Raw genomic sequence first — 26,235 nt, forward strand, 5'->3', positions numbered from 1 at the left:
TCGGGCATTGAATCATATGAGTTTGAAAAAAAGAGTAGATAAAAGTACTTGAAAACCAGAATGAGTTAATCTTACTTGATGACTCTCCTTTGAAACAAAATACGCAGCTTAGCAAAAGGGGAATAAAAGAGCATGTGCCGACAGAGACTAAAGGCAAAAATTTGTTTTGTAGAAAAAAACTAGTTTTCTTCTGCAACAACTATCCAAACCTAAAGAGTTTAAAACTTCCACGTTCATTTTAAACTGTTCTAAAATTGAACAAAATTGTTAAACAGATTACAAAAGGCGTCAACACATCTAAAATTTAATTCTTCTCATTCATTAATCATGCGTTGATATCGAAACTTTTGTTTTCGAATTCCAACATAGTCCTCGTAACGGATCTCCACAGTAAATTGATATTCAGTTTCCAATAATAATTTTACCCCCAGCACCCGCAACTTTAGTTGGAGTCCACGTTCATCATCCAAAAAGTCACGGAAACCAGAAAACCAGTAGCAAGTGCCTTACATCAAACATATGGTTTTCTCTTTGAATGCTTTGCAGTTTTTGACCATCAATATAGAGGTTTTTCAGAGTCAAAACAATTGGTTTTTCTGCGGTCCCAAGAATGCCACCGTCACCTTTTCCTGTGTCCGAGATTAAAATAAGCTGCAACAAACCTGATTGATTTTCACTTCTTAGTTCAAACTTTCAGGAAAACAAATCCAACACCAAGTATGCTACGTCCAAAGATTGATTGGCTCACCTAAAGGGAGTTGAAGCAAGAGTTTTTCCAATTAAATATCAACTTTTGCGCTAACGAGATTAGATTTTAATTGGAGTGCCAAAATTCGAAAAAATTGTACGAAACAGAAAAAGTTGCCATGACATTGACCTGCAAACAGATTTGAGTTAATTATCAATATAAAGCAGCTAACCCGAAAAAAAACAATTTTTCGACTGTGTTCAATGGAATTAATTCACAATCAACCACATCTTCGGAGTTTGTTTCCTTACAAAACCAGTAACAGTTCACAAAAAAAAACAATCAAGTTTAAGCCTCCGCTCAAAGAGGCCCAATTGTGTCTGATCAGAAAAAAGTGGAAAAATAGCGACACCCGAAAAGGCGAGGAAAAATTGAATCATGAATAGAGCCAGTTATAAACGTCAAAAAAATTTTGAGGAGATAGCTATCACCGCGTTGATGAACTCCACTGGGGAAGAAACGGAGGATTATCAGGCATAACTATACTTTTTTAAAAAAACGTTTCCAACGAAATAGCTGGTATAGAAACCCACGAAAAAGAAACACATAGCTTATTTTTGTGCATTAACTACAAAGTTCAATTTCAAGCCTTAGAAATATATTTTGACCAAACTGAAACATCTTTTTTAGGTACTTAGCCAGGAATAAATTGAACGAAATAATAATCTGGTTTCAGTTCATTGTCAATAATTTATCACACGACGCTCTTGTTGACAATGGATTTCTCAAGAAAGCAATGCCAATAAAAATTTTACCAACGAATTGTGAAACACTTCGATTCAAAATCTCGACAGCGAACACGTACGATGTTTTTTTAAGTGACAAAACACCGTTCTGAGTTGTACTAAAAGAATTAGTTTCTTAATTTTTCATGAATTTGAGGCATAACACGCTACTTTAAGAGCTATTTTTTGTCGAAAAGCAATAGCAAATTATAATTAGTAAAAAGAACTTCTAACACCTAATCTAACGCTTCCAATTAACAAAATCAACCAGGAGCGACAAGAAAACGCTCTTGGATGATTTAAATAATTAGATTTTAATTGAAGTGCCAAAGACAATTCGAAAAAATTGTACGAAATAGAAAAAGTTGTCATGACATTGACCTGCAAACAGATTTGAGTTAATTATCACAATAAAGCAGCTAACCCGAAAAAAAAACAATTTTTCGACTGTGTTCAATGGAATTAATTCACAATCAACCACATCTTCGGAGTTTGTTTCCTTACAAAACCAGTAACAGTTCACAAAAAAACAATCAAGTTTAAGCCTCCGCTCAAAGAGGCCCAATTGTGTCTGATCAGAAAAAAGTGGAAAAATAGCGACACCCGAAAAGGCGAGTAAAAATTGAATCATGAATAGAGCCAGTTATAAACGGCAAAAAATTTTTTTGAGGAGATAGCTATCACCGCGTTGATAAACGCCACTGGGGAGGAAACGGAGGATTATCAGGCATAACTATACTTTTTTAAAAAAACGTTTCCAACGAAATAGCTGGTATAGAAACCAACGAAAAAGAAACACATAGCTTATTTTTGTGCATTAACTACAAAGTTCAATTTCAAGCCTTAGAAATATATTTTGACCAAACTGAAACATCTTTTTTAGGTACTTAGCCAGGAATAAATTGAACGAAATAATAATCTGCTTTCAGTTCATTGTCAATAATTTATCACACGACGCTCTTGTTGACAATGGATTTCTCAAGAAAGCAATGCCAATAAAAACTTTACCAACGAATTGTGAAACACTTCGATTCAAAATCTCAAAGTCGACAGCGAACACGTACGATGTTTTTTTAAGTGACAAAACACCGTTCTGAGTTGTTCTAAAAGAATTAGTTTCTTAATTTTTCATGAATTTGAGGCATAACACGCTACTTTAAGAGCTATTTTTTGTCGAAAAGCAATTGCAAATTATAATTAGTAAAAAGTACTTCTAACACCTAATCTAACGCTTCCAATTAACAAAATCTTCCAGGAGCGACAAGAAAACGCTCCTGGATGATTTAAATAATGTGTACAATTTTTTATATTCGAAAGAGAAACCTCATTTTTCTTCTTTATGTGACAAAAAGATGAAAAACTATATATTATTGATGTTATACCAACACCAATATCTGATTTTTGAAAATTCGTTTATCCCATGGAGAAGAAGAATAATTTTGTTTGCAAATATGAAAAATTGTACACATTCCATATGTCATCTAGGAGGTTTTTTTAAAATATTTTCTTGTCCGACTTTGATAATTGTAAGAGTTTGATTAGATTAATCTTCTTGCACCATGGATCAGGAGCATTGTTCATTAGTGAGCAGTAATGATATAAAATGACAACAAATTCAGTTTTAGAAATAGCAACTTTTATGGTGCTGACTTGAGAACCAGCAAAACCCGTAGCTCCTATTAATCCACAATTGTCAGCACTGAATTACCCAAAAAAGCATCTCCGATGAAACGCAAATTGCTTATATTGAAGTAGCAAAACACGCAAAATCACTTTCATTTGCTTCTCCAGAAATTTGCAATAGTCCAAAAGTTTTAAACGGAATTGAAAAAAGAAACTGTGATAACATCATCGAGTGTAAATGTCATGCAAGAACGAGTCCTTTTGAGCTCGCACTTTGCTCAATTTTCTTGCTCAATTTTCTTGGTTAGAATCAGTTCTTTTGGAGCAAAAAAATCAGTTTATACACTCCTCCTCCAGTATAGTCCCATTTTTGGTAAACCTGGATCTGATTTTGGTCTATCCTCTCATTTGAATGCTACCATGACACTTGAACGGGATCTTTATGGCTTCTGAAAATGTCTCCAACAGCACTACACCTCAGAGACAACAATAAGAATGTTACTGGTGGTCTAATTTGGGACAATAATATTATTAACGCATTGCAAATACAAAACTACATTTTTTGCGGCAAAAACTTCTATCATAGACACCGCATATTATGCGAACTTCGGAATTTTAAATATTTCAACTCTCACGACAACGAACATCACATGTTTTTGCCATTGCGGACGCTCGCAAAAATTTAGCGGGAAAAAGTTTTTTTGCTAAATTTAACTGCAGACAAGCTTATAGCCGGCTATTTATAGTGACAATATGTTCGTTCAAATTTCTCAGGTTCCAACTTTGGCTCTCAGACCTCAGACCCGTGCTTTTAGTTGGGAATTCCATGATTTAGCCCATGATTTAAGTCGACTTTCAACAGCTTTTCCAATTTAGATGTGTGTATATTGACAGCCTATAGATCAACGTATCACAAAAAATGTTTATGTAAACGTTCGGATGATATTATTAGGGAGAAGTGTCTGTGGCCGATTTATTAAACAGTTGGACCAACAGTTTGAAAATATCGACAATGAATAATAAAATTTCCCATGTTAAATCATTTCATCTCCCAGATAAATTTAATTAAACCAAAGGTTTAACCCCAGATATAAGCAAATAAGCAAAGCCCAAGCTCTAAAATTTGTTTTTTTTCTTGAGTTTTGAATGAACACCAAGCAAGTGCAATAAACAACAGTTGCATCTTTTTTTTGTTTCTACATGCGTTCATTCCAATGCTTCAACAGCATCTACCATTTTACAAACCGCTGAAAAATAGCGAGTAGCTCTATTTAGCACAAAAACATCAGTAAACTCAGTTTGAAGCAATCGTATTTGACTACAGTATCAACATTTTTGTTTACGGTTATCAATTTTTTTAGAACTGAACAAAAAGACTTGAAACTTTTGATTGCGTCTTTGATAGTTTTTTTTCTTTGAATTTCTTTACAATGCACAGCTAACTTGACGTATAAAGTTCCAAGTGTTTACACGGATACCACTTTGTCCAAATTTTTGTCAGAGAGTTCACATCGCAGAAGAAATTAGAAATATTAATTAAATTGTTCCTTATGTTGTTTTTGCAATACGACCTCCTCAAAAAAACATAGAGAAAGTGTTTGAATTTCACATTTTTTCATCGAGCCACAACGAAGTATCAATTGTAGAGGCATTGCTGCCATTTTCTTGCTATACAATATTGCCTCAGTCTTTGGTAGAAGTGCAGGATCATACAGTAAAATCGGATGCGCAATCAATGGTATATTAGGCAAAATGCCCAGAGTATTCCAAAAGAGGCCAAAAAGAACATTAAAAAAAGTGTCCAAAGAAGTAGATAAGTATATGATGAAGATATATGTAATAAGGAATTAGATAAGTGCTAATACTTAGCAAGAAAACAATGGAGTTTTTAGACGCAATTATTTTATTTTTTGAAAGAAATTAAAGAGGTTGAAGAATTGAACATCATTAGAAAAGAATTGGTAAGCCTTGAAAGATGTGTAAGATTGCCAAAACATCTCTGATGCAGTCAAATTCTATCTTGGTTGCCTTTGCTAAAAATGGCAACGCAATTTATCCCTGTTTTGAGAAATGACCACTGAAATTCAACCAACAATTCAATCGACTAGGGAAATATCTAAAGAAACATCTTCTTGTTTATAGTCCTGCAATCATTGAGATTTGTTTTGCTTAGCCATTCATTGCAACAAAGTCATAACGTATGAGGAGTCCAAATTACTTCTCGCGTTCAAAATGGTTAGCCATCTGGCGTTACGAGAAACATTCTGATATATACGAGGCATTTTTGCGTGTTTTTGCCATAATGGCGCTCAAAAGAAACAAAGTCATGCCGAGGAGAACAGAGTCAAAAAGTATCGGAACATGCATGAATAGAATAGCTTATTTTTGTGCATTAACTACAAAGTTCAATTTCAAGCCTTAGAAATATATTTTGACCAAACTGAAACATCTTTTTTTAGGTACTTAGCCAGGAATAAATTGAACGAAATAATAATCTGGTTTCAGTTCATTGTCAATAATTTATCACACGACGCTCTTGTTGACAATGGATTTCTCAAGAAAGCAATGCCAATAAAAATTTTACCAACGAATTGTGAAACACTTCGATTCAAAATCTCAAAGTCGACAGCGAACACGTACGATGTTTTTTTAAGTGACAAAACACCGTTCTGAGTTGTTCTAAAAGAATTAGTTTCTTAATTTTTCATGAATTTGAGGCATAACACGCTACTTTAAGAGCTATTTTTTGTCGAAAAGCAATTGCAAATTATAATTAGTAAAAAGTACTTCTAACACCTAATCTAACGCTTCCAATTAACAAAATCAACCAGGAGCGACAAGAAAACGCTCTTGGATGATTTAAATAATTAGATTTTAATTGGAGTGCCAAAGACAATTCGAAAAAATTGAACAAAATAGAAAAAGTTGTCATGACATTGACTTGCAAACAGATTTGAGGTTATTATCACAATAAAGCAGCTAACCCGAAAAAAAAAACAATTTTTCGACTGTGTTCAATGGAATTAATTCACAATCAACCACATCTTCGGAGTTTGTTTCCTTGCAAAACCAGTAACAGTTCACAAAAAAAACAATCAAGTTTAAGCCTCCGCTCAAAGAGGCCTAATTTTGTCTGATCAGAAAAAAGTGGAAAAATAGCGACACCCGAAAAGGCGAGTAAAAATTGAATCATGAATAGAGCCAGTTATAAACGTCAAAAAATTTTTTTGAGGAGATAGCTATCACCGCGTTGATAAACGCCACTGGGGAGGAAACGGAGGATTATCAGGCATAACTGTACTTTTTTAAAAAAACGTTTCCAACGAAATAGCTGGTATAGAAACCCACGAAAAAGAAACACATAGCTTATTTTTGTGCATTAACTACAAAGTTCAATTTCAAGCCTTAGAAATATATTTTGACCAAACTGAAACATCTTTTTTTAGGTACTTAGCCAGGAATAAATTGAACGAAATAATAATCTGGTTTCAGTTCATTGTCAGTAATTTATCACACGACGCTCTTGTTGACAATGGATTTCTCAAGAAAGCAATGCCAATAAAAATTTTACCAACGAATTGTGAAACACTTCGATTCAAAATCTCAAAGTCGACAGCGAACACGTACGATGTTTTTTTAAGTGACAAAACACCGTTCTGAGTTGTTCTAAAGGAATTAGTTTCTTAATTTTTCATGAATTTGAGGCATAACACGCTACTTTAAGAGCTATTTTTTGTCGAAAAGCAATTGCAAATTATAATTAGTAAAAAGTACTTCTAACACCTAATCTAACGCTTCCAATTAACAAAATCTTCCAGGAGCGACAAGAAAACGCTCCTGGATGATTTAAATAATGTGTACAATTTTTTATATTCGAAAGAGAAACCTCATTTTTCTTCTTTATGTGACAAAAAGATGAAAAACTATATATTATTGATGTTATACCAACACCAATATCTGATTTTTGAAAATTCGTTTATCCCATGGAGAAGAAGAATAATTTTGTTTGCAAATATGAAAAATTGTACACATTCCATATGTCATCTAGGAGGTTTTTTTAAAATATTTTCTTGTCGGACATTGATAATTGTAAGAGTTTGATTAGATTAATCTTCTTGCACCATGGATCAGGAGCATTGTTCATTAGTGAGCAGTAATGTTATAAAATGACAACAAATTCAGTTTTAGAAATAGCAACTTTTTTGGTGCTGACTTGAGAACCAGCAAAACCCGTAGCTCCTATTAATCCACAATTATCAGCACTGAATTACACAAAAAAGCATCTCCGATGAAACGCAAATTGCTTATATTGAAGTAGCAAAACACGCAAAATCACTTTCATTTGCTTCTCCAGAAATTTGCAATAGTCCAAAAGTTTTAAACGGAATTGAAAAAAGAAACTGTGATAACATCATCGAGTGTAAATGTCATGCAAGAACGAGTCCTTTTGAGCTCGCACTTTGCTCAATTTTCTTGCTCAATTTTCTTGGTTAGAATCAGTTCTTTTGGAGCAAAAAAATCAGTTTATACACTCCTCCTCCAGTATAGTCCCATTTTTGGTAAACCTGGATCTGATTTTGGTCTATCCTCTCATTTGAATGCTACCATGACACTTGAACGGGATCTTTATGGCTTCTGAAAATGTCTCCAACTGCACTACACCTCAGAGACAACAATAAGAATGTTACTGGTGGTCTAATTTGGGACAATAATATTATTAACGCATTGCAAATACAAAACTACATTTTTTGCGGCAAAAACTTCTATCATAGACACCGCATATTATGCGAACTTCGGAATTTTAAATATTTCAACTCTCACGACAACGAACATCACATGTTTTTGCCATTGCGGACGCTCGCAAAAATTTAGCGGGAAAAAGTTTTTTCGCTAAATTTAACTGCAGACAAGCTTATAGCCGGCTATTTATAGTGACAATATGTTCGTTCAAATTTCTCAGGTTCCAACTTTGGCTCTCAGACCTCAGACCCGTGCTTTTAGTTGGGAATTCCATGATTTAGCCCATGATTTAAGTCGACTTTCAACAGCTTTTCCAATTTAGATGTGTGTATATTGACAGCCTATAGATCAACGTATCACAAAAAATGTTTATGTAAACGTTCGGATTATATTATTAGGGAGAAGTGTCTGTGGCCGATTTATTAAACAGTTGGACCAACAGTTTGAAAATATCGACAATGAATAATAAAATTTCCCATGTTAAATCATTTCATCTCCCAGATAAATTTAATTAAACCAAAGGTTTAACCCCAGATATAAACAAATAAGCAAAGCCCAAGGTCTAAAATTTGTTTCTTTTTCTAGAGTTTTCAATGAACACCAAGCAAGTGCAATAAACAACAGTTGCATCTTTTTTTTGTTTCTACATGCGTTCATTCTAAAGCTTCAACAGCATCTACCATTTTACAAACCGCTGAAAAATAGCGAGTAGCTCTATTTAGCACAAAAACATCAGTAAACTCAGTTTGAAGCAATCGTATTTGACTACAGTATCAACATCTTTGTTTACGGTTATCAATTTTTTTAGAACTGAACAAAAGACTTGAATTTTTTGATTGCGTCTTTGATAGTTTTTTTTCTTTGAATTTCTTTACAATGCACTGCTAACTTGACGTATAAAGTTCCAAGTGTTTACACGGATACCACTTTGTCCAAATTTTTGTCAGAGAGTTCACATCGCAGAAGAAATTAGAAATATTAATTAAATTGTTCCTTATGTTGTTTTTGCAATACGACCTCCTCAAAAAAAAACATAGAGAAAGTGCTTGAATTTCACATTTTTTCATCGAGCCACAACGAAGTATCAATTTAGAGGCATTGCTGCCATTTTCTTGCTATACAATATTGCCTCAGTCTTTGGTAGAAGTGCAGGATCATACAGTAAAATCGGATGCGCAATCAATGGTATATTAGGCAAAATGCCCAGATTATTCCAAAAGAAACCAAAAAGAACATTAAAAAAAGTGTCCAAAGAAGTAGATAAGTATATGATGGAGATATAGGTAATAAGGAATTAGATAAGTGCTAATACTGAGCAAGAAAACAATGGAGTTTTTAGACGCAATTATTTTATTTTTGAAAGAAATTAAAGAGGTTGAAGAATTGAACATCATTAGAAAAGAATTGGTAAGCCTTGAAAGATGTGTAAGATTGCCAAAACATCTCTGATGCAGTCAGATTCTATCTTGGTTGCCTTTGCTAAAAATGGCAACGCAATTTAACCCTGTTTTGAGAAATGACCATTGAAATTCAACCAACAATTCAATCGACTAGGGAAATATCTAAAGAAACATCTTCTTGTTTATAGTCCTGCAATCATTGAGATTTGTTTTGCTTAGCCATTCATTGCTACAAAGTCATAACGTATGAGGAGTCCAAATTACTCCTCGCGTTCAAAATGGTTAGCCATCTGGCGTTACGAGAAACATTCTGATATATACGAGGCATTTTTTCGTGTTTTTGCCATAATGGCGCTCAAAAGAAACAAAGTCATGCCGAGGAGAACGGAGTCAAAAAATATCGGAACATGCAAGAATAAAGATAAAATTTCCAAAGAATAAACTGCAGACGGCGATCCTGAATGATACGTGGAGAGATCAACTAAACCAGTGCAGGGGATCAAGTTTATATTCTATATTTGGTCAAGCGTTCCTCATGCTCAAATCAAGAATTGTTTAGAGAAACTGTTTGTTAAGAGTGACTAATATACGATCTATCAATAAAGAGATGTAGAAAATAATTTTTCAACATTGCAAGAGTGGGAGGTAGAGAATTGCTGGGACAATCAATTCGCAAACGGCGGCAAAATTTGGTGTTATCAGATTTGTCTTGAAAATTTTACTGCATTCACAGAATGCAATCTCTCCGAATCAAGAAATTGAATACAAAATTAGATCAAAAAATTTATTGGCAATGACGCGGACAACATTTTCTCTTGATCAAAATCAAACCGTCCTCTATTGAGCGAAATATGAGTGATTTCAATGGACGTTCCAAAGTATTCAGCTGCGCAAACGCCTGGGCTTGACTTAATCCAAATAAAGCAAGTTACGTCATTCAGAGGGTTCCGGAAATATCTGAAATGGCACTGAGAGTTCACTTATCACATAAGAAGAGTCTTGGCACCCGTTATTTTGTTCAAAGTTTTTTTTTCATTTGTAATAAAATAGGAATTCCGAAAAACGTGGATTCCGGTCACTTGACAAAATTCCGTGAAGACAATTCCTCCTCTTAATGAAATTGTAACTCTGCATGCGTATATTTGGTGGTAAAAAGGCCAATGTAACAAGAAGATTTTGTCAGGAAACATGACAGTTGTGGCCACAAGAAAACTCTTGCTGTGGGTTGCATTGTTGACTGTGAAAAGAACAGTGGAGGGTAACAATCGAACTATATGCCAACGTTATGATGCCAACTACGTGCCTGAGGTCTCTACTACAGGCTGTTTCGATGTAGGCACCCTCAGAGCGGGACTTGTGAGCTACAGCAGAGCCCAAGTGATCTGTTCCAACTATGGACACATTGTTGACGTTCAAACAAAGGTGGGTATTCACAAAATTTTTTCTTTCAGTAATAATCATTGTTAAATCTGGTTCTTTTTGGTACTGATTCATTTTCAAAAGAATTTGTATTTAATATCGCAATTCGCAACCTAATCTATCTACTTCTTTTCTTTCCTTTCGTTAATTGTTTGTTGCCTTTCAAATTGCTGTTATGTTTGCATGACTGTTCGCACAAAATGGTTTGTGTTTCTTATTCTCTCTCTTTTTTAAAGAATAATAAGAATTTGAATCCCAGTTAAAGATATCGGTTGAATTCCAGCCGTGGCGAAGATAGACAAATATAGAAGATTTGAGCTGAAATGAGCTGCATGTTTTTCGTAAAAATTAGCTTGCAATCCATCCTTACAATGTTCTGAATTCTCAATGTATTTCTCGCATAGCGTTTTCTGATGCTGTCCAGCGCTTATTTGGTAAATGGTCATCAAGTGAATTAAGTACCTCTTACTTAGTTTATCTTGTTGATGATCATTCTACAAATGAAGTTAACATCAAATTTGTCTCACACCTAAAGTTCAGTGACAATCAGTACTGATTCAGAACAATTTCATAGAATTTTCAAGTTTTAGTACTGATTCAGAAGGATTTCAGAACCAACTCTCAAGTGATTTCTGAATTTCTCTGAATCAGAGCAAAGTTCAGAGAAAGTATTCAGTATTCTTCTGAATCAGAAGATTATTCAGAATGAATCACTGAATTAGCTCTGAATCAGACAAATTCAGAGCAAAATGTGACCTGAATTAGACTCTAATTAATCGAATTAGGGATGGTAACTTCGGCCGTCGGAGACACTGTCGATTTGAGAGGAGGACTTCGATGCTCAGAGAACTGTTTTTCGAGGTCCGCGTCTGTTAGCGCATGCTTTGAGGGGCGTTTGTCGTTCTAATTAGGTACCAAGTTTTTCGATATCACTATTGCGTACCGTTAAAATTGGTTCTCTTTATTCTTCAATAGCAGAGGTCGTTGGTTCCCGGGTCGAGGTTTCGACAGGACAAAATGTAAGAATTGCGGTGAAAAGCGGTGAAAAAATTTTTCACCGCCTAGCGCCCGCATCTTTTTGCGATAAATGCGGTAAAAGCGGTGAGTTTTTGTAAGATTTGCGGTGAATTTAGCGGTAAATTTTTGTAAGATTTGCAATTTTAAGCGGTGAATGTTTTTTTCACCGCAATCACCGCAATTCTAATCAAAAAACCTCCCGTACACGGGTTTGAACTCTGATCTCCTGCATGTCGGCCACTTCTTCATCCACTGAGCGACCTAACACTTACTCTTAATATATTTTTTCAGAATTTAAATCAGATTCACTATACCTTATGTAAAACATATGCGTTGAATTTTTGTAAGATTTGCGGTTTATAACGGTAAATGTTTTTTTTTCACCGCATTCACCACATTCACCGCTAAAAACAGCAAATCCTACATCTTTTCACCGCATTCATCGTAATTCTTACAGTTTTCATCGATTTTTAGCGCTCACGCCTCGACCCGGATTTTGTTTTTTAAGATCGGTAACCCCGCTGCCAGCACATCGTATAGGCCCTCCAAATCCTCTTTCGAATTTCATTTTCCTTGATTTTTTAGGGCTAACTGGGCAATTGGGCGAACTTGGATAATGGAACTGGGCGAAAGACCTTGATAGATCGGAGAAATTTTAATTCACCGTCAGTGCTTGCTCGTTCATGATTATTTGATTCGCGAGTAGCATTGGTCTTTCATTTCTCCATGTCAAAATTGTAACAATTTCAACTAATCCACTTATCCTCCGTTAATATTGTTTCGGGATGACTTTGTCCTCGTCTACATAATGATTTATATCACACTTAAGTGAAATTTTTGAAAATTCAGGTCTTGGGCATTTCATGCTGAGCGGATCGTTAGCTTCACGACTAGAGTCTGCTTCGAAGTGCGAAATTTCAATTTTTTCTTTATATACGCCAAATTGACATATAAGCCATTATAAAACTTGTTTCATGTAGAGCAAGTTTGTGGTTTCATTTCAATCTCTAATACATGCAATTCGACGCCGTAATGTGTCTATCAAACGTTCTACAAGACCAATTGCTTGATGAAGGTTAACAGGGGCTTCCAAAGTTCTACTTAAATTTCAACTAAACTTTTTGATTGATGCGGTTGAATTGTCCGAGTAACACTGTGGTTATCAATGTACATGCAAAGGAAATTTGTTGCATTTAGGGCATTGGTTTTTTAAATCTGCGGTTTTGTATTTGAAAAACAATCTATTTCAGCTAGAACATATATGTGATTACCCTTGTGTCAAATATGATCCCGAAATTTATTGTAGAGATGGTGAGAATTGCTTAGCGGTACTCACCGTTTTGACATTCTTAAATATCACTGTAAAAGATTTATTTTCAAATGATTGAACAATTAGTTCTCTGTTCTTGTATGGCCTATGTCTATAAAACATCTCAACTATGTTTCCGGTTTGCTAGCGTAGATGTCGTCTAACAGGACTTCTCGCAGCGCGTTTGGGATAGTTATCCTCTGGTCTACACAGAGACAGCCAGATTATAAATGCAGGTCTTTTCAGTAGGAAAAAAGGTATTGGATTCTTGCTTTCAAACGTTCCTCCTGATTCATAAGAAGGAAAACAGGTACTTCTTTGAGAACGGCGTCTTTGTGAGAGGATCAAACCGACTCTTTCTAAAAACTATAACCACTTTCTTTTCGAGCGCCGGTTTTTGTGGACTATTATTTAGAGGGTTGGCTTATACTGAGGATATGACTGGCGAGTTGACGGTTGGAGTTGAAAGGGTTTGTTCAGCTTCAAAAGCCTCTATAAAAAAGTAGTATTAGTTGATTTCTTTTTGGTTGATTTGGAAGAAGAAGGCACTGTTATTTTGTTGATTGAGATGGTTACAGGTAGCTAACTGATTAATTAGGAAGCTGTTTTACAATGTGGCCTTGGACAATGAACAGGGCTCTAAAAACAGTTTATGATTTCTGCACTCTGATTGGAATGATGAAGTTTTAGCGGGAATCGTCTAGTAATTAATTGCGTTTCTCGCTGCCGGGAAACTTTTGGTATGTTTACTACGGTGAAATTTCTTGAATTGATTTGTACGTACATGTAGCATAGACGTAGTGCAAGATGTGTATACTTTCTTTTGTTTAGTTTAAACCCGGAGTTTAATATCGGTATCTGTTCAGTGGATGATTTTATTTTATTTATTTTGCCCGCATTCTTGCAGTGGGAACTGGCTCATTGATTTAGTTGATTCTAAGTCTGTAAAATGGGTGTGTAATTTTGTTGATCAGAATTGTAGGTTTCAACTGATGAACAAAAATCAAATGCAAAACTTTCAGAACTAAATTTTACATTTGTTGCTGTTTCAGAAATCTGATCAAACCTTGCAGCAAAAAATACGTCATCATGTGCTGAGTTTCTTTTAGCATGTTGATTGGGTTGTCGAGAGAAAAAAATCAATGGAATCAATTTTTGTGCCAGTTATATGTTCAATTGAAAAATGAAATTGCATACGTCGATCAACCCAGCTTGTTAAATGGCTGTTGTCTGATTTTTGAGATATTTTTTCTTTAAGAAACGCTCAACCTTCTTTGTCTGCCACTACAGTAAAATTTTACGGAATTTTTGTTTTAATGTTCACAATTCGAAATTAGGAAACTTGATCTGATTTTTTTAGGCTTCCGGCCGTCTACGGTCAATTGTTCTAAGACAGCAACAAGGCCAGCAAGAGAAGCGTCACGTTTTACTCGGATTAGATGAGTATAGGGTTACAATGATAATTCTGTCCAACAATACTGTGTTTCCATCCAACCAAATATTGCGTTTTTACGTAAAAAATTTCATCGAGGATAGCTAATTTGGATTAGGTTGTGAAGGTTGGGTTTGACCTTACTTGTATAATGAAGACAGTTTTCTGTATTTTTCTAATTAATTATACCAAACAAAAAGAAAACTGTTGTTTGGAAGAGATTGATGAAAACGTTTGCCTCCTAGTTGTAGAATTGTGTAAACATGCAATGTTAGGTTATTTTAATACTCAAACTTTAAGAGATCTAAAAAAACAAAAATTCAGGTTATTCAAATGTTTAAAAAACTTATGCTTTTGGAATGATAGTAATCCAACACCAATAACACAAAAACTAGTTTTTTATCCGACATTTTTTTCTGCAAAACTTACTGCAAAGTTAGTGTATGCAAACCTTTTCAAAAATTACCTATTTCTGCTGCGATTTAAAATTGTAGATATGAACGTTGAAAAAACTTAGAGTTGGTATAAAAGTTGTTGAGGCTGGTACATATTTAAAGACGAAATGATTTGTCAATGAATGCAAATCTTTGGTTGTAGAAATTTATATACGTCGCATTAAGAACTTGAGTTCAAATGAATGGCGAGAAGTAGGAGACTTGTGAAAGGGGATTTGAAGGGAAAACTTCAATTAATCCAGCAGGCAAGCATCCAGAAAAAATTTTATGCCGTTGTAAAAATCAGTTGATTAGATTTTAAAAACTTATATAAAACAGATTAGGATGCGTTAATGCCATCAAATATAAAAAAACTACTACAGCAAAGAGCTAGACCAAACAGCAAAAAAATTCATAAAATTGCAATTTAAAAAACAATTAAAAGAAGAAAGGAGGCAATGATTTTGATTTATCTGTTCAACTAGAAACTGTATCAAACGTTTGTATTTAGACGGCCAAAAATTTTGCCGCTCATCTTCAAAACGAATATTAAAAACATATTAACTGGATTATTAACTCGATGTATCTAAAACAGCGTACGGCAGGGAAAGGTTTTGACTTTTTTCAGTAGTCAAAATATAAAACGACTGCTGATTGTTGTGTACGCCATATACATATATATATATATATATATATATATATATATATATATATATATATGTATATATATATATATATATATATATATATATATATATATATATATATACATATATATATATACATATATATATATACATATATATAATGAAAAAGGTCAATTTTTCCGTTTTTAAGTGCATCTCCAAACTTATTAATCGAAAGTTCGTAGCTAGGCTTTTTTCTTTTTTTTCTGGAAAAAGGGAAGTACTTCCAATATACAATTCAGCGCCCTTGAAAAAACAAATATCACAACCCAATTTCAGTTATTGAATAAGTTTTTTCTAAAAATTTTGCTAGTTGGAGTTTAAACTTGTTTTACAAACAATCACATTTTAATGAAGCGCCAGATCCATGCTATGAGTGAATGAAGTACCGTTTCCTAAAATTGCTTAAAAAGAGAATAATTTAGAGTTTTTTGATTTTGTTGACAACTTAAAACTCTCTATATACAGCCTTGTCTATTGTAAAAAACGTTTCAGAAATGGTTATGTTTCCAGATGACTGCGTTTTGGTTAACAAGACTTATGTTTGTCGTGAAACTTGCCTATTGACTGAGCGCTAAAATTTGATTAATGCACAACAAAGTGGCTCCCCACAAAGACACAACACTTATTTTTAGCATCTGGTGTACCAAGGCTAGCATAATGTTTTTGGCGCAAATATTTTTATGGAATAGGATTTGACGACACAATGATTTTTGAAGAACCCATTGATTGATTTCTACAAAAAAATTAAGCGAACGCTGTAAATCTATCAACAGAAGCTCTGTAATTTCCTATATGAAATTTTTTAATGCAACACAACCCTTTAAATTTATTCACTGAACAGTAAAAGGTAACCCCTTATTGACGGAACGGCATATACAAAAAATGTGGTATCGAAACCTACTGGCGTTCCATTGGTCCGTATATCATCGCATCCATCGCACGCAGCCTTTTCCAATGTGTAAGACAGCAGCTTTTGACAGAAACCCTACTTCATGTTAAAGACAATCATGGCTGAAATTTTTCTTATAGGTTAATTGGGATCTGGGCTTGATGAAAACACTAACTACCTCTAGAACTGCTCCAGAGAAATTAAAAACCAGAAGAATGAATTGGATTTCTACTTGGCCAATTCTTTGTCCGTATTTTTTTGTACTTTCTCTCCTCGGAACGAAATCATACCCCTCTACTTAGATTACCAGTGACAAAAGAAAAGTGGCTTTGGTATCAAATCATTCTGAAAAACTCACAGCAAAATAGAGACAAGTATTTTTTTCCAGTACTTGAGTTGTTCTCGTGTAGTAGACTCTCCAGCTCTTAGTTTATCAAATTTTCCGCTCTAGTACAAACTGACATACAATTTTCCCAGTATTAGCCGGTGAGCATTTTTTTCCAATGACGAATGTTCATATTAGCGCTATAGTTACAATTTTGTTAACTAACACCAAAAGAGTTTTCAAACCGTTGAACTGAATGATTTATTTTTGTTTGGAGCTAGTGTACCGTGTTTTTATTTTTACCGTATGTTTGTAAGTTTTAGCTGTCAATCTTCCGGCGAAACTTCCTGTATTTTTTCTGTTTTTTTCCTTTCAAAATTACCTCTCTAATTACCAATATTTTTTCAAAAAATTTTAAATTAATTAAAACTGGGTCGTGAAATTTTGATTTCTTCAAGTGCGCCAGATTTTTAAATTGAAAGTATTTGCCTGTTTCCAGAAAAAAGGGAAACGCCCAGCCGCGATCTTTCAAATAATAAGAGTGAAGAGCAACTTAGAAACTGAAGAGTTGAGTTTTTCACTTTATGTTTGTGATGTACAGATCAATCGGCATTCGTTTTATATTTTGATTAATGAAAAATGTCAAAAACTTCCCTTGCCATACACTGTTTTAGATACATCGAGTTAGTGTTTTAGTCATTATGTTCTAAATATTCGTTTTGAAGAGTAGTGGCAAAGGTCCAGCCAGGTTAATTAAAAAAATGTGATAGAATTTCTAGTTGAAGAGATGATTCGAAGTCATCGCCTTTTTGCTGTTAGTTTACTACAGTTTAACAATTTGTGGCTCTTTTTGCTGCTTGTTTGGTGTAATTCTTCGCTGGAGTAGTTTAACTTCCTTTGACGGCTTGAACATATCCCAATCTGTTTTTTTAATGAAAAACTATTTAAAGAAATCTTTAGACAAACTTGACAATTTTCTGCGTCCTGCTTTGCTGCATTTATTGAAGTGTTTTTTAGATTTTTATCGAAGTTCTTCTATTTGTCATCATTCATTTGGCTCAACAACTTTATGCATTGTAGATAAAGTTCTACAACGAGTGAATTGAGTTCACTGACAAATCATTTTATTTTAAAATTAGTATCGGCCTCAACAACTTTTATTTTTAGCAAGGTGAATTCAATTTTGAAACCTCTTTTTAGTTATTTTTTACCCCAGTTCTACAATGTTTTTTAAAAACTCTCCTGCTCAGCTGGTCTAGCTCTCTTTGTTGGTAGCAATGGTTTTTTGGAGCCAGGAATTTATCACAACTGGTTTCTATTTTTTTATTTAATACTATTACATTTAGATTGTTCATTACAGTAACACCAGAATAAATCTGCTTCTGTTTTTCCGCTTTTGTCCAAAGACTTCTTTAAAACTCTATCAAATTTTTTTCGCTTTTCATGTGAGCTAAAATTTTCAATAGGCTGTAGAAAATCCTGCACAACCAATGATTTGCATTCCTTGACATGTTAATTTGCATTGAATTAGTTGCAGCCTTCACAATTTTTCTATCATAGCCAATTATTTGCAATGTTCAAATCTTAGATTTCAACCATTAGCATTGAACCATCACTTTTACAAAACCCATTGATGCCACTGACGCAAGAATTATTTATACCAAATGATGCCACTGAAAAACAATTGATGCCACTGACGACCATAATTAAACAATTTCAGGTTAAAAAAACATTTTGTATTTTGTTTAAGATTATAACAATTTCAATATCTATTTTGTGTAAGAAAAACACACAGTATATAAGATTTCAACTGGCTTTGTGTTTTGATTTTCTTATAGTCAAAGTAATTCTTCTATCATTGTTTACAGCTAGACTACCATGTTTTAATCAAATATTAGCTGTCAATCATCAGGAAAAATTCTTGTTGACCGTAGTTTTGTTTAACCAAATTGGAGTCATCTGTAAACATAACAAATTCTGAAACCTTTGTTACAGTAAACAAGGCTGTATATAGAGAGCTGTAGGTTGTGAAGAACAAAGAAAAACTCTTAATTATTTTCTTTTAATCAATTTCAGAAACGGTAAATTACTTACACCTAAAACAGAACTGGCGATTCATTAAAATGCTGTTGTTTGTTTGCAAAACAAATTGAATTTCAACTACCAATATTTTTTCAAAAACTTTAACAATAATTAAAACTGGGTTTTGATATTCGATTTCTTGAAGTGCGCCAGATTTTTAAGTTGAAAGTACTTGCCTGTTTCCAGAAAAAAAACGGAAAAGCCCTGCCACGGAATTTAAATTAATAAGAATGGAGATGTATTTAAAAGCGGAAGGGTTGAGCGTTTTATTTAAATGTTTGTGGCTAGCAAAAATGTTTTTATGGATTACGATTTAATGACATATTGAACTTTGAAGAGCACAATTTTTGGATTTTACAAATAATTTCAGCGAAGACAAAAATTCTATCAACACAAACTCTGAAATTTTCTATATGAAAATTTTTTAATGCAACACAACCCTTTTAATTTATCCACGGAACAGTAAAAGTTATCCCCTTTTGACGAAACGGCAAACATAAAAATATAGTTTTTAAAACTTGATCGCTTTCCATTGGTGCGTATATTACCGCATCTATCACACTTAGCCTTTTCCAATGTGTAAGACAGCAATGTATGACAAAAATCCTACATAATGCTAAAGCTAATCAGGGCTGAAATTGCTCTTATCAGTTAAATGGGATCTGGGCTTGGTGAACACACCAACTATCTCTAAAATTGCTCCAGAGGAAACAAAAGCAAGAAGAATAAATTGGATTTCTATTTTGCCAATTCTTTGTCAGTACTTTTTGTAATTTCTCTTCTCGGAACGAAGTCATACTCCTCTGCTTAGTTTGCCAGCTGCGAAAGAAATGTGGCGGTAGTATCAAATCTACTGAAAGGCCCTAAGCAAAAGACAGGCGAGTAATTGTTTCAGTACTTGGGTTGTTATCTCGGGTAATAGAATCGCTTGCTATTTGTTTATCGATTATTCCGCTCTAGTACAAGCTGACTTACAATTGTCTCACTGTTTTATGCGATCATGACAGGCATCTTTATTGCCCCATACATTGCATGACTCGGCAAGCTAGTCGATTTTATCTTGAGTCCATGTTCAACAAAATTGATTTTTCATCTCGTCTTATTACAAGCTAGTTGATAATTAGGAGCAAAACAAAACCCAATATTGAAAAGTGTTGTTCAGGAGCTGGAGCTGGGGCGGTACACATCAAGTAGTAGCCAGTGAGCCTTTTTTCAATGAAAAATTGTTCATCTGAGCGCGCTAGTTAGAATATTTGTAATTAACCCAATAGAGTTAAACTTGCTTTGTATTTTGCTTTTTCTACCGCTAAAGTAATCGTTTTATCTTTGTTTAGAGCCAGCAGTCTATTGTGTTTTACTCTAATTTTTTATGTCAGTCATCACGGGAAATTCTTGATGACTATAGTTTTTGGGAACCAAATTGTAGTCATCTGTAAGCATAACCAATTCAGAAACGTTTATTACAGTAGTCAATTCCAATTCAGAAACGTTTATTACAAGGAAGTATTTTGAGATAAGTAGGTTGTACACAACATAGAAAAACCCTAAGTTGTTCCCCTTTAAGAAACCGAACTTTACTTACTTCTAAAACCGAACTGGCTATTCATTAATATGTTGTCTGTTTGTAAAATTTTTCTAAATTTCGACTACTTTTTAATAATAATTCAACTTGAATATGATATTTGAAGTCATCTGGTAGGCCAGATTTGAAAATTTGAAGTACTTTGCCTGTTTCGAGAAAAAAACTGGCATGGAAAACCACTCAAAAACGGATGAGTTGAGCTTTTTCATCAATAGTTTGCGGTATACACAACAATCAGCAGTCGTTTTATTTTTTGTTTACTGAAAAGGTAAAAAATTGTTCCAAGCGTGCGCTGTTTTAGTTACATCGAGTTAATAATCCAGACATTTTGTTTTTATTATTCGCTTTGAAGAGCACTGGCAATTTTTCAGCCAACATAAATAAAAAAGATTGATAAAGTTTCCAGTAGAAGAGCTGAATGAAAATCAATGCCTCTTTTTTGCCTTTTTTATTTACGACAGTTTAACAATTTTCGGATATTTGCTGCTTGTTTAGTTGTATCTCGATCTGTATTTATTTACTTAAAATTTATTCAAATGATTCTTTAATACATTATAAATTTTTTTCTTCTTGCCTCATAGCTGCATTGTTTGAAGTTTTCTTCTAAATTTTCAATCGAGGTTCTTCTAATTCTCGCGCTCATCTGAGCTCAAGTTCTTACTGCATTGTAGATAGATTTCTTCAACGATTGAACAACATTCATTGACTTATCAATTTGTCCTAAACTAGTACCAGTCTAAACAACATTTATTTTTGGTATAAGAGCTGAATACATTTTTTAAACCTATTGCTAGCTTTTTTCTTTTGCCACAGTTTAGCAGTTTTTTTGGAATTTCTGGTGTTCAACTGGTCTAGCAATTTTTGTAGTAGCGATGGGAATTTCTTTGAAGCCAGGAACTTATCAAAACTGGTATTTGTTTCTTATTTACTTTTATTATATTTATTTTCTTTTTTTTTTGCTTTCATCAACTGACTTTTAAAACTCTATCAAAGTTTCTCTTTTTTTGCTTTTCATGTGAGCTCAAATTTGCAATTGATTGAAGAAAATTTTCCACAACCAGTGATTTGTCTATTATTGACATATCAGTTTGTCTAAAATTAGTCGCAGCCGTCAAAAATTTTCTATCATACTTGTTTTTTTGCCTTGTTGAAATGTTGGATTTCAATCCGCAACCTAAAAGGCGACTTTTACAATAAGAGAACATTGACCCTAGTGTTGCAGTAATTCTTGCAATAAAAATATCACCAACATTTCTATTCGTTATGTTTTTCTTGTAGAAACTCCATTATTCAATACATTCAGGTAAAAAAAATATAAAATAATAAATACGGAATGTTAAATATCATCTAACAACAGCTTGGTCACAGATCTCGTTCAATCATTTTTGTTGGCAGTTTTAGTTTTGTTAAAATCAACCACGTAATCATAGAATGAAATTCTTTTACGCTTCAGACAACTTCAGAAATTATTAGCTTATCATATCCTGGCTGTCATATTCAGTACCAGCTAACATACCCATAGTTCTTGTCAATACTTTCGTGCGTTCATGTCCAGAACTTCGTGTGTTTAGCATACTTTTGCGTGTTCATGTCCAGTCTTTCATCGATTCAAGTCCAGACTTTCGTGCATTCATTTTCAGACTTTCGTGCGTTCATTCGTAATTCCTGCATGTTTGGTTTTGCAAGATTCGGTATGTTCAGTATTTAAACATAAGAAACCGTCGGTATTTCTTCCATGTTTATTCGTGGTAGGAAAACTCAAAATATGATAGTTCTTAATGTTTCTCTCAACGATACCGAATCTCTCTTACGTTTAAAAACGACGATACCGAATCTCTCTTACGTTAAAAAACGACAATACCGAACCTTTCTAATATTAAATACCGTACAAAAACGACAATACCGACGAAAAAATCGTAAGGGCTTTCGTCGTTTTTGGCTAGAAAAAACCGACAATACCGACAATTTCTTACGTTTAAGAACCGAAGATTTCTCAACTAGGGCCCCTTCTTCGGTCTGGACATATTCAGCTGATATCTTGGACCTCAACTTGGAATAATTATCGAAAGCATCTTTATGTAGTGAGAGTAATTTAATAATGATGTTTGTTTAGGCTCAACTTTCTGCTCTATTGAAATTTGCGATCAGCGACGGACTTAAAGTAGACAGTGATGCTGGGTTCTGGACCATTTGGAAACGAGAGATCACCGCTAATTTGAGCGGTGATGGAACTCTCAGTCCACAAAATGAGGCAATTCGCAAAAATCGGACTCTCTATGTCGGTAAAAAGAACCTTTACTCTTTACCGATAATCTTTGTTCGCAAAAACTGAGCATATTCCTCGAGATTAGAAATTATTTTTTTCAACATATCACTAATTTAGAAGATGAATACACCAGCAAGTAAGAGAACAATAGTTCATTTTTTAGAACTGCCGAGAAATAAAATTGTCGTATTTTGCCGCAATCAAACGCCATCAATACTACTAAATTTTTGCCTATAAGTGATTGAAATGAAGGACTGAATCGGCAAATGAGCAATTCAACAACTTTTTTTTTCGGGAAATAAGGTTGTTCAAAAGATTGAATTAAATCTTTCATTTTTAGGTCTTGCATTTTTTTAAGGTTGGGTCAACTTTGTCGACTAAATATTAGTAAAATAATGTTACTTTTAAATTAACTTGTTTAAAAATTGCATTAACTATTACTTTTATCTCATAACTTTGAAAAATATTTGTGAGTGTTGGAGTTTTAGTACCTCGCGCAACAATAAGTGAGCCCTCTTGCTACAAGGCAAAGAGTTTGTATTTTATTGGTGATCTGTCTTTTTTCCATAGTTTTTTAAATATGATAACTAAGCTGGTTTTAGTCTTTTGGGCGCTAAAGGCCTCAGGTTGCTTTGGAGGCTTGGATTTGGTGTTAAAATGCAAATTTCCTAAGATGGTGAGGTAAGAAAACAATTAATTGATTTTTTTCTCATTAATTTTTCTGTTTTAAAAAAGATAAAAGTTTTTTCAATTGACGTTGATCATAATCGGGGCACACTTCACAGAGTTTTTGTGGAAGCAACAATCAGTTTACATATGGGTCTTGTTATGTGTTTGTGTTGGTAATGGCGGGTTAAACACATAATTTGTGTTGATTTCGACAATTATTATTAAAATTTTCTCATAAATTAGCTTGATGTCAGGACATTAGTACAAATAGTACACATGCACAATTTGAAAATGTGGGTATACTTTTTCAACTTTCCTTGGAAAATTTCCTGTTTTCTTAAAAGTATAAGGTAGCAAAGATCATTTGTGGTTTTTTTAAAGTTAAGGAATTGTTGTTAAAAAAAATGGTTCTTGCATAAATGTAAACGAAATACTGTCGCTTTAAAAAGCTCTAGCAACCGGAACATATCGAAAGCAAAGAATTATTCTTTTATTTGTCCTGCCAGATCTCTCTTTGGTGCCAAGTAACTTGCTCTTGTGTTTTTCTGGTCAGCAGTTATTGATTTCAATAAACTAACATTAAGATTTCTATGGTATTTTTTCAACATTTATTCGTTCAAGTAACCCCCACGGTTATAGAGCTTTACCTTGAAGCAGTTCGAAACTATAAATTTAGTGGGGCGCCTTATAGGGCCGTATCAAGCTTTGGGAATCTTCTAAGGTATTGTTTGCTGGATATATAATTCTTTAAGTACCCGAAACCATCATAAAAATTAGCTCAGTCAGTTTCAAAGTTGTAACAGTTCTTTTAACAGTGCTCTTTCCGAAACACAAAAATCACGCACGACAAGAAAATGGAACGCTCTTTGTTTGGATCCCTTTGGACTCTTTTTTTTTCGCTGTTTCAACCCGTTTCTCATGAAAAACTATAAAAAAGTTTGACCTAGTTAACCATAATTCAAGTTGATAGACCCGTAAAATTTCATTAGCCCGTGAAGTTCATGAGCAGAGCCAATGCGGGAGGGAGGGGCATGGTGTGAAGAACGTTTTTAAAACATGAATTAAACTGTGATAAAGGAGAGAAAGATATTTCTGCCCAGAAATTTCTATTTATTTGAGTACCATTAACCTGGTTCAATTTATAGACCCCGATGGCAATCCGATGCCTGTTGAATTGTGGAGAAATGAATCCCAACCTGGACATTTTCGAGATGCCCGGGATGAGATGTGCACAGCCCAAAGTCGCCCTGGAAAACAGCCAGAATATTTGGGAATCGATGACTATGAGTGCAACGGAACACAGTTGCACTACGCCCTCTGTCATGTACTTGTATAGAGTGTCATACAATCGCTCATGATGTTACATAATTTAGATAAGTTATTTTGTTGTGGTTAATTCTTTTGCTTATATGAATTGGTTAGCAGGCAGCACAAAAATTAATTTAAATATAACTTTCACTTTTAATTTCTGGGGAACTTATTATAAAACTTTCCATGGTTTCATACAATGTCATATACGATTCTTGGTCGCCATAAAAGGTCATATAGGAATTGAATGATTCTCGGTTCGTGGTTTGGCAATGAATTTTCGTAAGAAGAAATGCGGTGAAATGCGGTGAAAAAAAATTTTCACAGCAAATTTCTTACATCTTTGCGGTGAATGCGGTGAACTATTTATTTTCATAGCGTTCTCAAAAAAATACTCGTCCCTACACGGATTCGAACCTCTGACCTCCTTCATGCCTTCAACTGCGTATTCCACTTGCGCCAACTTTCACGTACTTATTTGGTATTTCATGTGATTTTAAATCAGGTTGAGTAAACGTTGGAAAGCAAATGCAGTGAATTTTTGTAAGACTTGCGTTAAATTTTGCGGTGAATTTTTTTAAGAAATGCGGTGAAATGCGGTGAAATTTATTTTCAACGCAATCACCGCAATCACCACATTTCTTTCAAAAACTCACCGCATTCACCGCATTTCTTACAAAAATTTACTCAAAAACCTCAACCCGGGTTTGTGGTTGTCTTCGAAAAGATCGTGTATGACTACCTGGAAATCATACAGGAATCATGCAAAAATTCACTGTAATAAGACCAGGATCCTATAAGATTTCTTTGTAATCATGAAAAGATCATATATGGTTTCTTTGGCTTCATATTAAAATCGTATTAAGAAATTGCGTAAAGACAGTATGCAGTCATATATGATCATTGAAATGAAGGAAACTCAAACTCGGGTTAGATCATAACCGTGTGGGAAGTATTTTGAACATTTTTGATGGTATCTCTTGTATCAAGTCAGAAGCCACACAAAAAATGTTAGTGGAAGTTCATGCATAGAGCAATGATAAATGCCGAGCACTAAATTTTAGGTATCTAAATTGAGTCAATAGAAGGCGATCACGGTTTTTCAAATACTCTTGCGAAATGCAATTAATTTCTGATCTTCAGTTCTTAAAATATAGCCCCTAATGTGTTATATTCACGGTATTTGGTTGGTATTGCTTTTTTGTATATTTATTCATACTCGTCATAACCCCACTAAGTGGGGGTAGATACACCCAAATTTTCTTCTTGATTTCTTTTTTACTGTTTCACGGGCCAGGATTGGGCTTCCATAGAATTCTGTTGGTAGACCATAGAAAATTTTATTACTCTTATAATGTCTCGCTCTTTTGGTCAAAGTTAAGCAAACCAATGTACTTCAATTTATTCCTAAATATACCTAGGAAACCAAAAAAAAAAAACTATAAACGAAGCTCTGAATAGCCAAAACATGTCATGGACGGCACCAATTAATTTGAAAACCCAAACCGTAGAGGGAGAAAAAAAATAGAAAATACAGTCACCGGGATTGTATGGTTAGCTCTTTCTATTACGAGAATA

General features: G+C 34.0%; 1 protein-coding gene across 1 annotated transcript in view; it reads left to right on the forward strand.

The window, feature by feature from the left end:
- LOC142339821 (uncharacterized) overlaps window positions 1-24,807 on the forward strand; it is a 25,634-nt gene extending 827 nt beyond the window's left edge. The window contains exons 2-4 of the mRNA XM_075390114.1: window positions 10,420-10,658; window positions 22,528-22,696; window positions 24,495-24,807. Of these exons, the coding sequence (XP_075246229.1) occupies window positions 10,425-10,658; window positions 22,528-22,696; window positions 24,495-24,685 (594 nt within the window). The 5' untranslated portion in view covers window positions 10,420-10,424 and the 3' untranslated portion in view covers window positions 24,686-24,807. The remainder of the gene's footprint in view (window positions 1-10,419; window positions 10,659-22,527; window positions 22,697-24,494) is intronic.
- Window positions 24,808-26,235: the final 1,428 nt, after the last annotated feature.

This window comes from Convolutriloba macropyga, chromosome 5 (assembly GCF_964194025.1).
Source record: "Convolutriloba macropyga chromosome 5, txConMacr16.3, whole genome shotgun sequence".
Classification (NCBI taxonomy): Eukaryota; Metazoa; Xenacoelomorpha; order Acoela; family Convolutidae; genus Convolutriloba; species Convolutriloba macropyga.